The sequence below is a fragment of the Hyalella azteca genome, unplaced genomic scaffold (assembly GCF_000764305.2).
Source record: "Hyalella azteca isolate HAZT.00-mixed unplaced genomic scaffold, Hazt_2.0.2 contig7679, whole genome shotgun sequence".
Classification (NCBI taxonomy): Eukaryota; Metazoa; Arthropoda; class Malacostraca; order Amphipoda; family Hyalellidae; genus Hyalella; species Hyalella azteca.
In genome coordinates this window covers 2,764-14,988 of record NW_025937798.1, presented here as the reverse complement: position 1 = coordinate 14,988, position 12,225 = coordinate 2,764, and the positions used below count along the sequence as shown (strand labels likewise).

General features: G+C 37.9%; 2 protein-coding genes across 2 annotated transcripts; one reads left to right on the top strand and one right to left on the bottom strand.

Moving 5' to 3' along the window:
* Positions 1–1,138: 1,138 nt before the first annotated feature.
* On the top strand, positions 1,139–7,277 carry LOC108673140 (SUMO-activating enzyme subunit 1). Its single transcript, XM_018160928.2, has 6 exons — positions 1,139–1,348; positions 3,525–3,696; positions 4,746–5,005; positions 5,236–5,417; positions 5,713–5,857; positions 6,838–7,277. The coding sequence occupies exons 1-6, from the start codon at positions 1,257–1,259 to the stop codon at positions 6,998–7,000; spliced, it is 1,014 nt and encodes a 337-aa protein (XP_018016417.1). The 5' UTR covers positions 1,139–1,256; the 3' UTR covers positions 7,001–7,277.
* On the bottom strand, positions 7,272–11,764 carry LOC108673130. Its single transcript, XM_018160916.2, has 5 exons — positions 10,999–11,764; positions 10,455–10,685; positions 9,759–9,813; positions 7,787–9,394; positions 7,272–7,360 (listed from the first exon to the last, which is right to left on the bottom strand). Exons 1-5 carry the CDS (start codon positions 11,362–11,364, stop codon positions 7,278–7,280), a joined length of 2,343 nt encoding a protein of 780 aa, XP_018016405.1. The 5' UTR covers positions 11,365–11,764; the 3' UTR covers positions 7,272–7,277.
* Between the last annotated feature and the right edge of the window lie 461 nt (positions 11,765–12,225).

Here is a 12,225-nt window from a genome sequence, read left to right as displayed (position 1 = left end):
GGACAAGAGGAAAAATGATCCGAGAGTGGAGGGGCTGAATGTAGGAGTACGTATGCAACTAAGAGAACAATGTTGGTAGAGGCTTTGAAGAAATTCTGGGGGAAGACATTGGTGGGATGAATGACTTATTTACGCCAGGCGAAAATGTTCCAGTAGAACGTAAAAATCTGAGTGACATAGACGAAGAAATTACAAATGAGGAAGTGAAACGAGTGATAGAGCGACTGAAGAATAATAAGGCAACTGGAATGATGAGATACCGTATGAGATGTATAAGCATAGAGGTGAGAGTGCAATTGGCAGACTGACTGAACTATTCAATGTTGTTTGTTATGTGTGTTAGTTTTAGGGATTTTTAGGATTTAGGATTGCTGAAAAATCCTAAATGCTAAAAATTTTTAGGATTGCTGTGAATACGTTTTTATTGAACTTTTTGTTAACATACGGTTGTGAAATTTTAATTTTTTGACACTAGTAAAAGAGCTTTTATGTAGCGTGTATGACCGGTTTAAAGGTCGTGACCGGAGGTCAGCACGCACCCAATTCCAAACGTTCTATAGTCTATATGCTTACTGGTAGCATGGCTAAAGATCCTAGTGTTAACGAGTTCAAGAACAGACTAGAACCTCATAAATTTGTGGATAATCAACAGTCACTTAGGCAATGTGGTCCAGTGGTAACAGTTCCGAGTACCGAGGTTAGAGCAACAAGCGTCGGACTGTGGAACAACGCAACAGGCTGTGAATGTTCTGCTATGTTGAGAATCGGCGAAAGGTTTAACGGTCTCATTAATGCTGACACCGCTATGCTATACCACCTACTAAGCTACCTTCAACAACATTACGAGAATCAGCGACAGGCCAAACATGGCATATTTTCCAACGCAAATATAACTATACTTAGTTTACTCTACTCATGTAGAGCAAACTAAAGTAGAGTAGAGTACCTAAACTTAGTTTACTCTACTCATAATCAAAAGTACGATCTGTGGTGTGAAGCTTCTCATGATCTAATAATATTAATGTGTGTATAAAAAAATCTCACATGTTTTAGGGTAAAATTTGAGCGTACTTGCCTCTAGTTCCAAGAAAATTACCCAGTCGAGGGGACGCCGCCAAACATTAAAGTGAGTGTTAAACGTTAGTTCTGCACGAGTCTACCGAGTCGGTGATCATCGGAGTCTCTGTGTCGGCGTAAAATTTGCTATCGCATTGTACTAAATATAAAAATATATATTTTTAATTGATTTCGCAAGCATGTTGGACTCTCTTACTCCCGTTATCACAGAAGATGAGGCTGCGCTCTATGATCGTCAAATTCGTTTGTGGGGTTTAGATTCGCAAAAAAGGTAAGTTTTGTTTACAATCCCTATTTCAGTTGAATTAGAAAATAATATAGATTCAAGATTTCAAGTTGTTGCTTTAATCAATAAGCTACCAATTACCAATAGACAGTTCATTTTCTATTAAGTTGTCGAAATTAAAGAGTTTTTCCTCGTAATTTTTTTCTTATTGCCATCAAATTGATATGCTAGGTAGTAGGTACGGTACCCTACTCATGTGTAGGTAGCTATGATGATGTGACAGCTCAGCTCCCAATCGCCAATCCCATCACTGTCAGGACTCAGGCCTATGCACAAAATTGGGCAGAAACCACCATATTATGATGGCTTTTTTAAAATTTATTTGGTGAAAAATGAGTGAATCACTTCACTCATGAGTCATGAAATTCTTTTTATTTTTACTTGCTAATTTTGCAGTTAAAAACAATAAATTTGAGAAACTTCTAAGACCACCACTATAATTTAATAAACTTCAAGAATTTAAAAATCTTCTGCATAGTATGGTATTTGAAATTTCTATACAAAATATTTAGCAGAATTTTCAAATGTTGAATACCACCAATTGCAGTGAGTATATATTGAGTTATATTTTTTACTTATGGCACCTTTCAAGTAGCATATGGAATGTTTGTGCATATGCCATACTATAACCATCGCAAATACCTTCAAAATGAGCCTAAACTTGTCTATGAAAGGTTTCATGGTATAAATTAACAATAAAAATGAGAAAAATTGTCCCTTATTACCCCATTTGACGGTACATTGCCAACTTGTCTCATCACTCATGTTGCCAGGCTTTAGTAGAAACAATCCATGTTATTAATAGAACTTTGCATTGACAACTTGATCATAAATTTTCTACTGTCAATCCTGTTGTCTAGTTATTATGTAGTAATCAAAATTAAAAACTTTAGTTCTGGCCTGTAGGACACAATCAGAAAAAAGTTTATTACAAAAGTCTCATGGCTCCAAAGTGAGATATTTTCATAAATTTTGGAGTCTTGGGACTCAATCATGCACTTTTGTTATAAATTAGATGAGAGATAACTCATCTTGTGTGAGTTGGTGGGAAAACTCTAGTTTTAGCTATTTCAACACCTGCAGTAGGATGTTTTTTCATTGTTGATTGACAAGTCAACTGTCAAGTGCAGTCTCTGCTGTGTGGCAACTCATTTGTCATCATGGTTCTCATACTGGCAGAGCAAAGACTTTTTATCTCTTAAAGTTATTTATGTTACTGTTATTGATATTTGGTCATATCACAGTTACATATTTAATATGAATTTCAATTCTTAGGAGTTGTATAATTTTTCAGTTTTATGTAATCATTTAGGTGATAACTTGTCTAATATCAATGCCACTTTACTCACCACAATACCGATGTTGTCAGCAGGCTTGGCTTTCAATAGAAACACTTTATTTTATACACAAAGCTTGACCATAAATTTCTAGCAAGGTCCAGGTGGCACTGTGACAGGCAAGCTTGGTACCTTATTCTAGTGACTGAATCCCAATCTAACATGTAACAGCTGGTATTTCTTGGAACGGGGGTACTGTTTACTTCTCGATCTCGTTGTGGCAACAGCAATCGGAAGCCATTGCGGTTACCATTGTGAACCTGTGATACAAAACATTAATCGAATCAAAAGTAGAACATTCAAACACAACAAACTTTGAAAATACTTAATACATGCCATATCGGGCCCAGTGTAGTCCGTAAATTACGAAGTTATGAACGCGTCTGAAAATGAGTCGGGCAAAAAATTTGTTTGCCACCATGGGGACAGTGGAATTGACATTAGTCACTGCTTGAACAGTATATAGATATTTGCCTCTGCTATGTCAGCAACTGAAGGTGTGGGAAGCATCTACTCTCAAAGCAGGAAGTTTGATATATAACCAAGTGAACACATCAAAAATCCTGAAACTATTCATATTATTCATTACTTGGCTGATATTTTGGAATAGACCAAATTTCTAGGTGGGTCAAGTAATGATTTCTTTAATATAGTATGATCCATTTTATCTTGAATTTCACTCACATCCAATAATCATGCATTGAATCTGCTGTGCCAATCCAACAAATTTGCTTGTAAAAGTATCTTGATTCATATATATCAATAATATAAGTTTTCTTTCTTAAATTGAAAATAAATCCTTAAAATCATTTGACTTTTTTCAGATTACGAGCCTCAAGTGTTTTGGTGTGTGGGCTATGTGGTCTGGGTGCAGAGATCACAAAGAACCTGGTGCTGGCGGGCGTAAAGAGTATCACTCTCATGGACCACACGGATGTCACCAATCTTGATGTTGTTGCTAATTTTTTAGCTCCACATGACTCAATTGGAAAGAATGTGAGTGAAATATTTATCTTGATGAATATCTTTGCACTTTTTTGGTCATAATCTTGCTTGTAGTAATAGATAATTTTTTATTAGCTCTTCATTGCTCTTCAATGGGATATTATTTGCCAAAAAAGGTCCAGTTTTTGACAGTGCACTTAATTATAGGAAGCAGTAAGTGTATCTTGATTCTGGAAACTGTGTTTAAATCAAATAAAGAATTAGGTCATAACAACTGTACTTGTCTCAGCTGTATATTTAACATGGTTGTGAGAAATGAATGTACACTCATGCAAGCAGCATCTCGTTTTGTGACATAATTTTGAAAATAAAATAATGATTAGGTCATAAAGGTATTTCATAATATATTGATTATTCAGTTATTGTTTTATTACTGTAAATAGTTCATATATAGAAAAAAAAATGTGTGTTGTGAATAGGTTTCTTTGTTATTGCAACCATTCCACAGAAAATAAAAGCAACGCTGTGCCCTCATCTAATGACAAAGAAGCAGCAGTACCTATACTAATAGAGATTTCCTGTAAGATTCCTCTTTAGCAATGAGATTTGCAGGAAAGCTGGCATTTTGACAAAACTACAGCTAGTAGCACATGACACATAAGGATGCAGTGCATAGCTTATACCGTGTTGTTGGTGATGAGCCCCATTGTCTGGGTTGCAATCAAGACCAAAACAAATTCCATTTGACACGAGTTGACACAGGGTCTAGCATATAAAAGCAACAGCTTGCTGCTATAAGTCCAGTGTCAGGCCCATATGTGATCCAGACTTGAAGACATGACCTTCAAACCCATCCAAGTCTCACACTTCATGTGAGCACACTCTGATTAATTAGCTATGGTCATATTTACAAAAACATAAGAGAACTCCTTCATTGTGGAAAATAGGATAAAGTGAGAATTTTCTTATTTGTTTTTGCCTTTTTCATGTCATCTGGGATTTAGCCATCTATGTTAGTTTGAACTGATATATATTAATAAATTACAAAACTAAAAATTGTCAATATATGTAGTGAGATTCAATTTTTATATCCTTTACAGATTGCTGAGGCATCCAAGGAGAGAGCTCAGAATTTGAACCCAATGGTTCAAGTCTTGTCTGATACAGAAGACTTGGCCACGAAACCTGGCTCATTCTTTGGCGAGTTTGACGTGGTGGTTGTGGCACGCTGCTCAGACAAGGATCTGCTTATCAAAATCAACGATTACTGTCGAAGCAGTGGCGCTGTGTTCTATGCCGCTGGTGTACATGGCATGTTTGGTTACATGTTTGTTGATCTCAACCAACACAATTATGTGGAGTGAGTTCTTAAGCTTATTTTTTTTTATTTCAGAATTCACTGTTTATTGGTTATACTGTTGAGCAAACTTACAAAGGAAAATGCTTCTCTAAACCTGTATTTGTTCATAATAGATTTGTTTATCCAGTAGCACACTACACCTTTTCCCCAATGTGGCTCAAAGCAATTTGAATTGCCAAGATAAAAGTAAGAATAATTCTTAACTTCAGTATTTTGTGTGTTATTTGCAGAGAACAGAAAGAGTTCACGGAAGTGGTGGTTAATGGCGAGAAGCAGAAAACTGAAGAAACTAAAATGGTGAAGAGAAATGAATCATTCCTGCAGCTGAGCGCAGCACTAGACGTTGACTGGACATCTCCCAAATATTCCAGCAGATTAAAGAGAATCAGTGCTGGCTACTTCATCATGCACGGTAAAGATACTTGCATGCTGAATTGTTAGGCTTGGCAGCTTTGATATTATGCTGCAATAACATTTTGCTGTCTTGCACACAACACAAGCTATGGTACCTGCCAAAATGCTTCAGCTCCTAAAGCTCTGCTATTTTATTTTGGCTCAAAATTTTTTTTCTCGGGTTGTTGATGAAAATTTAATGTATGAAGTGGCTTGCTTTTTTTTCTCCTTCATTGGTAAAGTTGCATATTATTTGTTGATCATTTTCTCCGGCATGGAAGTATTGAATGGTAATAGCTTTAAATAAATTTCAGTTTTGCTGGAGTTCCATGCCCTGCACCATCGCCTGCCAGCACCATCGATGCGCGAGGCAGATCGCTGCGAGCTGCTCACCATCAAGCGCTCTCTGCTGGCAAAAATGGAGGTTCCTGAAGATAAGCTCGACGATGCTTTTGCCGAGTAAGTTCTTGTTTAAATCAAGTATTAACAAGTAATTTGTTCTCTAGACACTTAGGGTCATTGAGGACAACTCAAGTAAAGTCTTATAAAATTAACCAAGATGCTCAAGAATTAACGTTTTGTGGTCGCAGGAATGATTTCTCAACTGATCAGAATTGCACTCTGCTGAATAGTGTAGTCGCACGTAAGCACCGAACTATCATCTCCAAGACGAGCAGTTCAATTAAGTGTAGAGCGTAGTGCAGTAACTTGTTTTTTGCAGACCCGCACCATCAGGCGAAAAAATAAACTTAGCTTCATTTCAACTAATGACTGACCACTCTCGAGTTGGGCGCCTTTGCCTAATAAAAAGCGTTGTTGACAATTACCGAAACAATGTCTCTGCTGGTAACAGGATAGGATATATTGTCTGTTTAGGATATTTTGTTTGTTTAGGATATGTTGTTCCTAATGACGTCGCCGAAGTATCCGTTGAATAATTTTCCTGGCGATCACTTTGCAGCGTCTGCACTGGTATTTGATTTTATTAACGAACACACGTATTCTGCCGCTGAAATTGTCGTATATGACACAATGACTGGCTTTCTTTAACCATGATAGATTTTTTTTCACCAAAGAATGGAGTTTTCGATTTCGAAATTAAAGGAATCATTCATGCTTTCACTTACTGGTCAATGAAATTTAAAAGTATATTGTTTTGTCGAATAAAAACGTCTCATTTCAATTAATATTATTTTGCAATTATGTATACGTTTTTAATTTCTACTTTTTCAACTTAATGACCAGGGCCTATACTTTAAAAAAAAGTTAATAGATCGTAAGTTCATCAGCCAATCATTGACGGCCTGTCCGGCAAAATCCACCAATCATGGACAAGAAAATAGAGCGAAGTACTTACGTTCACTTAGCGAATTTTGAAAGTATAGGCCCAGATCTCGCAGAATGGTATATTAAAATCAATTAAATAAATAATCCTTCAGGTTAGTCTTCGGCCAAGTGTCGCCCGTGTGCGCCATCGTGGGAGGTGAGGTGGCTGCCGAGGTCATCAAGGCCGTCACAAAGAAGGACCCGCCGCACAACAACTTCTTCTTCTTCTCCACCCTGGAGGACGGGGCCGGCATTGTTCAGTGCATTGGGGCATAGCAAGCACCGCGCTATAATTTACTTGGTCTAATGTCTGCACCGATCACTTTTCAGCCCAGATATCTTTTGAATAAATTGTGCGGATGATAAATTTACTAGCTTCTTTCGAGCTCAAGTCTGACAACTCAACGACATTTACTAAATACATTGAACTATGGATGAAACATAGTATTCACCGATAATGTGTCATTTCATCAATGTCACGTGACGTCCCATTGTTCATGTCTAATCACATTTACGTTAATAACATCAGGAGAATGAAAATACGAACGATGAATCATCTTTTCTTTTTCCGTTCCGAGAGCAGCTTGTTCCACGGGCCTCTTGGTACCAGAGATCTGAAGTTGCCAAGCGGATAGCCTGAAACGTGAGATTTATGTAATCAGTAATTATGTAGAAAGACTTACGAATGTCGAGGTTTGATCTTTCAAACAACGTTGGATTTAATAGCCTGCCTCTCGAACGTGCTTTATGTATGCGGAGAAAAACGAGGCAAGAAGAATAGTACATCCTTCTTAATTATCGTTCAATTAAAATTTTGTGCGTCAACCTCCGGCAGGCATGCTAAGCATACTACAAAGGCATCCTGTCAACAAGATTAGCTGCCAATAGTTCACTGGAATATTTTTCAGAATATGCGCTCGGCTGCCTCTGTACAAGATAATTTCGATTCGAAAAGGTGCGAATGAGCAACTAAATTGGTCGACTAAAATTATAAACGAAATACTCTAGCCTGAGAATCATAAAGCCATGTTCGTCATAATAGAAAACATTACGTTGGCTTACCATCGTAGAATAATCGGTCGAAGTTGGGAGGCAGGAAGATGGCTGGCAAGACCAGCGCGTTGACGGTGTCGTCCAGGAGAGGACAGAAGCATCTTGGCACGAGGATGTGAAGGCGATTTCTGGATGTGTCCACGCCTCGAACAACGGCCCATCCATGCAATGTGTAAATTGTGGACTTCAAATCAGAAAACGTGGTAAGCCGCACATCTCCTGCTGATGATTCATCAGCAAGCATCCCATCAGGGCTTATAGTTGACGCGGATGAAGCTTTTTTGCTGGAATCACTTGAGCCGAACCCCATTTTGTGAACAATAACTTTTGGTAGTCCTGGACCAGAACTCCGTATGAGGTTCTGATCCACTGAGCAGAGAGCTACTATACCCCGTCTAACTAGCGTATCCAAGACGTGAGACGGGGCAATATTATGGAACAGGATTTCTATTGCTATTTCATCGAAACCTAAGATGAAATCGTTCAGCAAGGTCCGAGAGTCAAGTGTGGTAGCATAATAAGGCCAAAGTGGGTTAAAATAAGACGCGAGCACCACAGTTTCCTCCAACTTGGTAGCAGGGCGATACTTGTGAAACGAACCAAAGACAGACGGAATTCTTGCATAATCGTAGCACACTTCATGCAGATCGTGGGTTCCATCGTCAGGCCAGTAGTTGTACCCGTTGCAACATACACCAGTGCCTTCCGGGCTGCGTTGTCTGTCCTTGTAGATGTTGTACATTCTTGCTATCCTATCAATCCTGTGACAATTAAGAGGCATCGCTCGCGGTGCACGCCGCAAATGGCCAGAGATGTGCACCACATGCGTGGGCTTGATGATGTTCACGATCTCAGTGAGCAATCTGAGCTCGTAATCGTCACTTGTACTGGCGAAATTTATGATGAGAGGCTCCTCCGAGCATTCCATCGCAGCAGTTTGACAAAGAACCTTAATTGCATCTATGTATTCATATCGCATGCGCAGTAGACATGGCTTCCCAATTAAAATTGATTTGATATCCTGGGGTAAACATAGCTTAGAATTAACAAAATCTAGAAGGTTGGCATACTTGTACTTCAATCCACGAAGAATATTAGCGTGGTCACAGTTCCTGAGTATGTGGGAAATACCGTACTCGAACGCCTGCCCAAATACAGGTTCTGTGTAACGCGCCAGCGATACAGCGCCAGGAAGGCTTTGCATGGGGTGAGATATGTTAGCGTCCAAAACACAGACGCCTGATAATCCGGACGGATCAATTTCTGAAGACTTGCCTGAATTTTCAGCAAATGCAGACTTGGGTGACTCAGAAAGAGCTGAAGTCTGAGGCGACGATGTGAACCCTGAACACTGCAATGGCTCTTTGGTGTCTGATGAATGAGATGACTGAATACCTGGAGGCTGAGACAACTCATCAATGCATTCAGATTTAAGCTCGTCGTTGAGACCTGCAGTATCACAATGCTGCTCAAAGAACGGTCTGTATTTGCAGCTTGGGGCTTGAGGCCTGCTACCGTATTTGCCGCCGTCACTCATGCGCTCCAGCATACAATTGATGAGGTAGCGCGTGAAGGTTTTCTTGCCAGTCCTGGGAGCTCCAATCACCAGAACTCGCACTGCCAACCAAATCAACAATAAATTACTTATATTTATATAAGTAAAAACGATATAAATTGATGCTGACAGCTGACCCCTTTTGGGGAATAGAATTATTTTATAGTTATAAACGCTAGATATTCTTTGAAATATTAGTTTGTTAAGAGATAGAATTTTAATCTCAACTCATTTACTGCCAAACAATAAAAATGAATGATTCAACAAAAAAGAGCATCACAATCCAAACTAAGTTCAATTGAACCCACAAGGATCAGTAATTTATGCCTACTTAGAAATAACAGTTTGTAACAGAGTTTCTTTGGCCATGCAAATGCGCTAGGATCGCAGTGGCAGTTTGATCCTACATAAAATGAGACAACTTACGAGGAGATTTAGAAGTGTTTTTCCTTGAGAGGCAGCTTGCCAGGTGATGTGCAGTCTGCGCAAGTGGTTGTTAATCAGGATAAGACAACTGAATCATAATAATATGAAAGTGTGAATAAAATGCATGACACAACCTTGATGGTTTTCCTAATGTGGGTTAGAACTTATGATAGTTTAACGTAATACTAATACGTTAATACTTGTTTCACTGTTCAATTAATCCTTCATATGACGGCTATACATGAAAGTACTTCTCTAGGGCTCAAGTATTAGACAAAATTGAATTTAGTTTCTCAGTAGATTGTTACAGTGCGCCACATAGTGAACATGATTTAGTATTCAAAGAAGATTAATATAAAAAATTATCAATCTTACATAAGGTTAATCAAGGCACACTCGCACTTCAAAAATTCAGACATAAACAGGAAACTCTCATTTCCTTGAAGAGTTTAGTAATTTAGAGTTTGATCACAACATGATTTGTTATATTACGGTAACTCAACTTAGATAACACGTCATTATTGTCTTAATAATCAAGAACAACCAGAAGTGGAAATTAATAATGTGTCATCCAAAGAAAAATCTCAAATAATTATTATGATTAACATGTCAGAGGAATAATAAAATAATATATGAGGCTTCAATCACTTCCCTCATTGCATCCTTCAGTAACATCGCTCATGAGAAAATATGTACCTTTATCCAAGATGGAGGCACATATAAGGGCATATTCATGACAGTTGGTACATATTTGTAAGGGTCATTGAGACTCAGTGCTACACAGGTCTTGTCATGTTTAGCACGAGTGCAGTAGACCAAAGGTGTTAATGCGTCAGCAGACACCTCGTCGGGGTACAGCTTCATCATAGCGCGTGTGAGCAGCAGCAAAGGGAATTCCCTCAACCTCAGGACCACCATAGGCTCACCCTGAGAATGGAAATGATAAAGGCTTCAAGTCTGTATACTATTAATGCAAGAAAATAAACTTTATATTCTTACTTCAAAATAGATACCGTAGTACAATTTTGGAAATGATTGAGCAGCATGACAATTTATAAGATTAGAGCAAAGAAGCACATACGTATATATAAAAATAAAAAAAATATCTCAAGAATATTTAGTTAAGCTATTTGATATAAATTCAATGTTAAAATATAAACAAAGCAAAACAGTTTAAAAGTTACTTGATCCATATGACAAACCACTGTAATTAGTAACAAGCATTAGTCTTGACACTTACCATTGTTAACTTGAGGAAATCCCATTTTTTCTCACTGGCCAAAGTTCCATGATTTGAAATGAAAAGCTGCATCAATTTTTCTTTGAAATCTTCAGACACAAAACTTCCCGCTGAATCAATTTTCCTTCCTTGTATTGAGTCATCTATATCCTCTTGGAAAGCTATAAATTCTTCTAATTCTTTGTTTCTGTCAGAAATTGATGACTTTGATTCATGACCATGAACAATGATTGGAGGACCGCATTCAGGAGCAAATATTGGAATGGAATCACCAGCCTTAACAGAATAGCCAAGAACAGTGATACTACCAAGTAAACAATCTACAATGGCACAACCACGCACAACTAAATTGCGTGATGGCAACATTGATACAAGAATGGAAATTTCACCTTCATTGGACTTGAGAAAACAATGGCCATTCACAGAGCTTCTGAAATCTCTAATGGAGATGGGGAAAACTTCTTCTGAACTTAGGTTTGAATTTTTTGGATATTCTATCCATTGGTAATTTCCTTGCTGCTCATTGAAATCAGGAAGCTGCAGATGTCCATGCGTATTGTCTTCAGTGTTCAACTTGACGTCCAGCTCATTGTCACTGGCACCGTCAAAATTATGCTTGGGATGGCAACTGACAGGGTTGCTGTAAAATGGGCATGCAGAAACATCATTCACAATTTCAGCGGCACTTGACAAGTCCAGGTTTGCAGCATCTTGCCGTTTCCTCTTCTTGGCAGGAAATGCCAATGTTTTTACTTCCCCAAATTTCCTGTTGAGAAAAAACAGCATAAATAATGATAACTTAGTAAATAATATAAGCTTCAAATAAGTTATTTAGTTATAGTCTTCTGAGGGTTTGAATGAAATTGAGCTAAGAGTTATCAGACAGAAGCTAGCCACTCAGGCAACAAGCAGAGAGAAGTCATAAGTTATGAATATATTTTTCCATAATTGGATAAATTGAAACATTCAAAGACAGTTGGCTCATATTGTTACATTCATTTGATGCTTGAATAGCTGATAAAGAAGGAATATAAAAGCCAAAATAATGCTGCTAAATTTTAAATTCTTTTTATTTAAACTTATGAGAGTCTAGCTTTACCAATGGTGTAGTGCTAATGGAGCAGGACAAGTGTTGCTTCACTATTGGCCTAATAGTATGTAAAAATATCAACATATATTGGATGTACATGTGTAATATATACAATACATAAACTAATTGGAATATTG

Excerpts from the sequence above, each read along its gene's own strand:
- LOC108673140 (XM_018160928.2), top strand. The coding sequence starts at position 1,257 with ATGTTGGACTCTCTTACTCCCGTTATCACAGAAGATGAGGCTGCGCTC. Across the intron at positions 1,349-3,524 it reads GGTTTAGATTCGCAAAAAAG|ATTACGAGCCTCAAGTGTTT; the intron begins GTAAGTTTTGTT and ends GACTTTTTTCAG. Across the intron at positions 5,858-6,837 it reads CTCGACGATGCTTTTGCCGA|GTTAGTCTTCGGCCAAGTGT; the intron begins GTAAGTTCTTGT and ends ATAATCCTTCAG.
- LOC108673130 (XM_018160916.2), bottom strand. The coding sequence starts at position 11,364 with ATGTTGCCATCACGCAATTTAGTTGTGCGTGGTTGTGCCATTGTAGAT. Across the intron at positions 9,814-10,454 it reads TGCCTCCATCTTGGATAAAG|ACTGCACATCACCTGGCAAG; the intron begins GTACATATTTTC and ends CCACTTGCGCAG. Across the intron at positions 7,361-7,786 it reads CGACCGATTATTCTACGATG|GCTATCCGCTTGGCAACTTC; the intron begins GTAAGCCAACGT and ends CTCACGTTTCAG.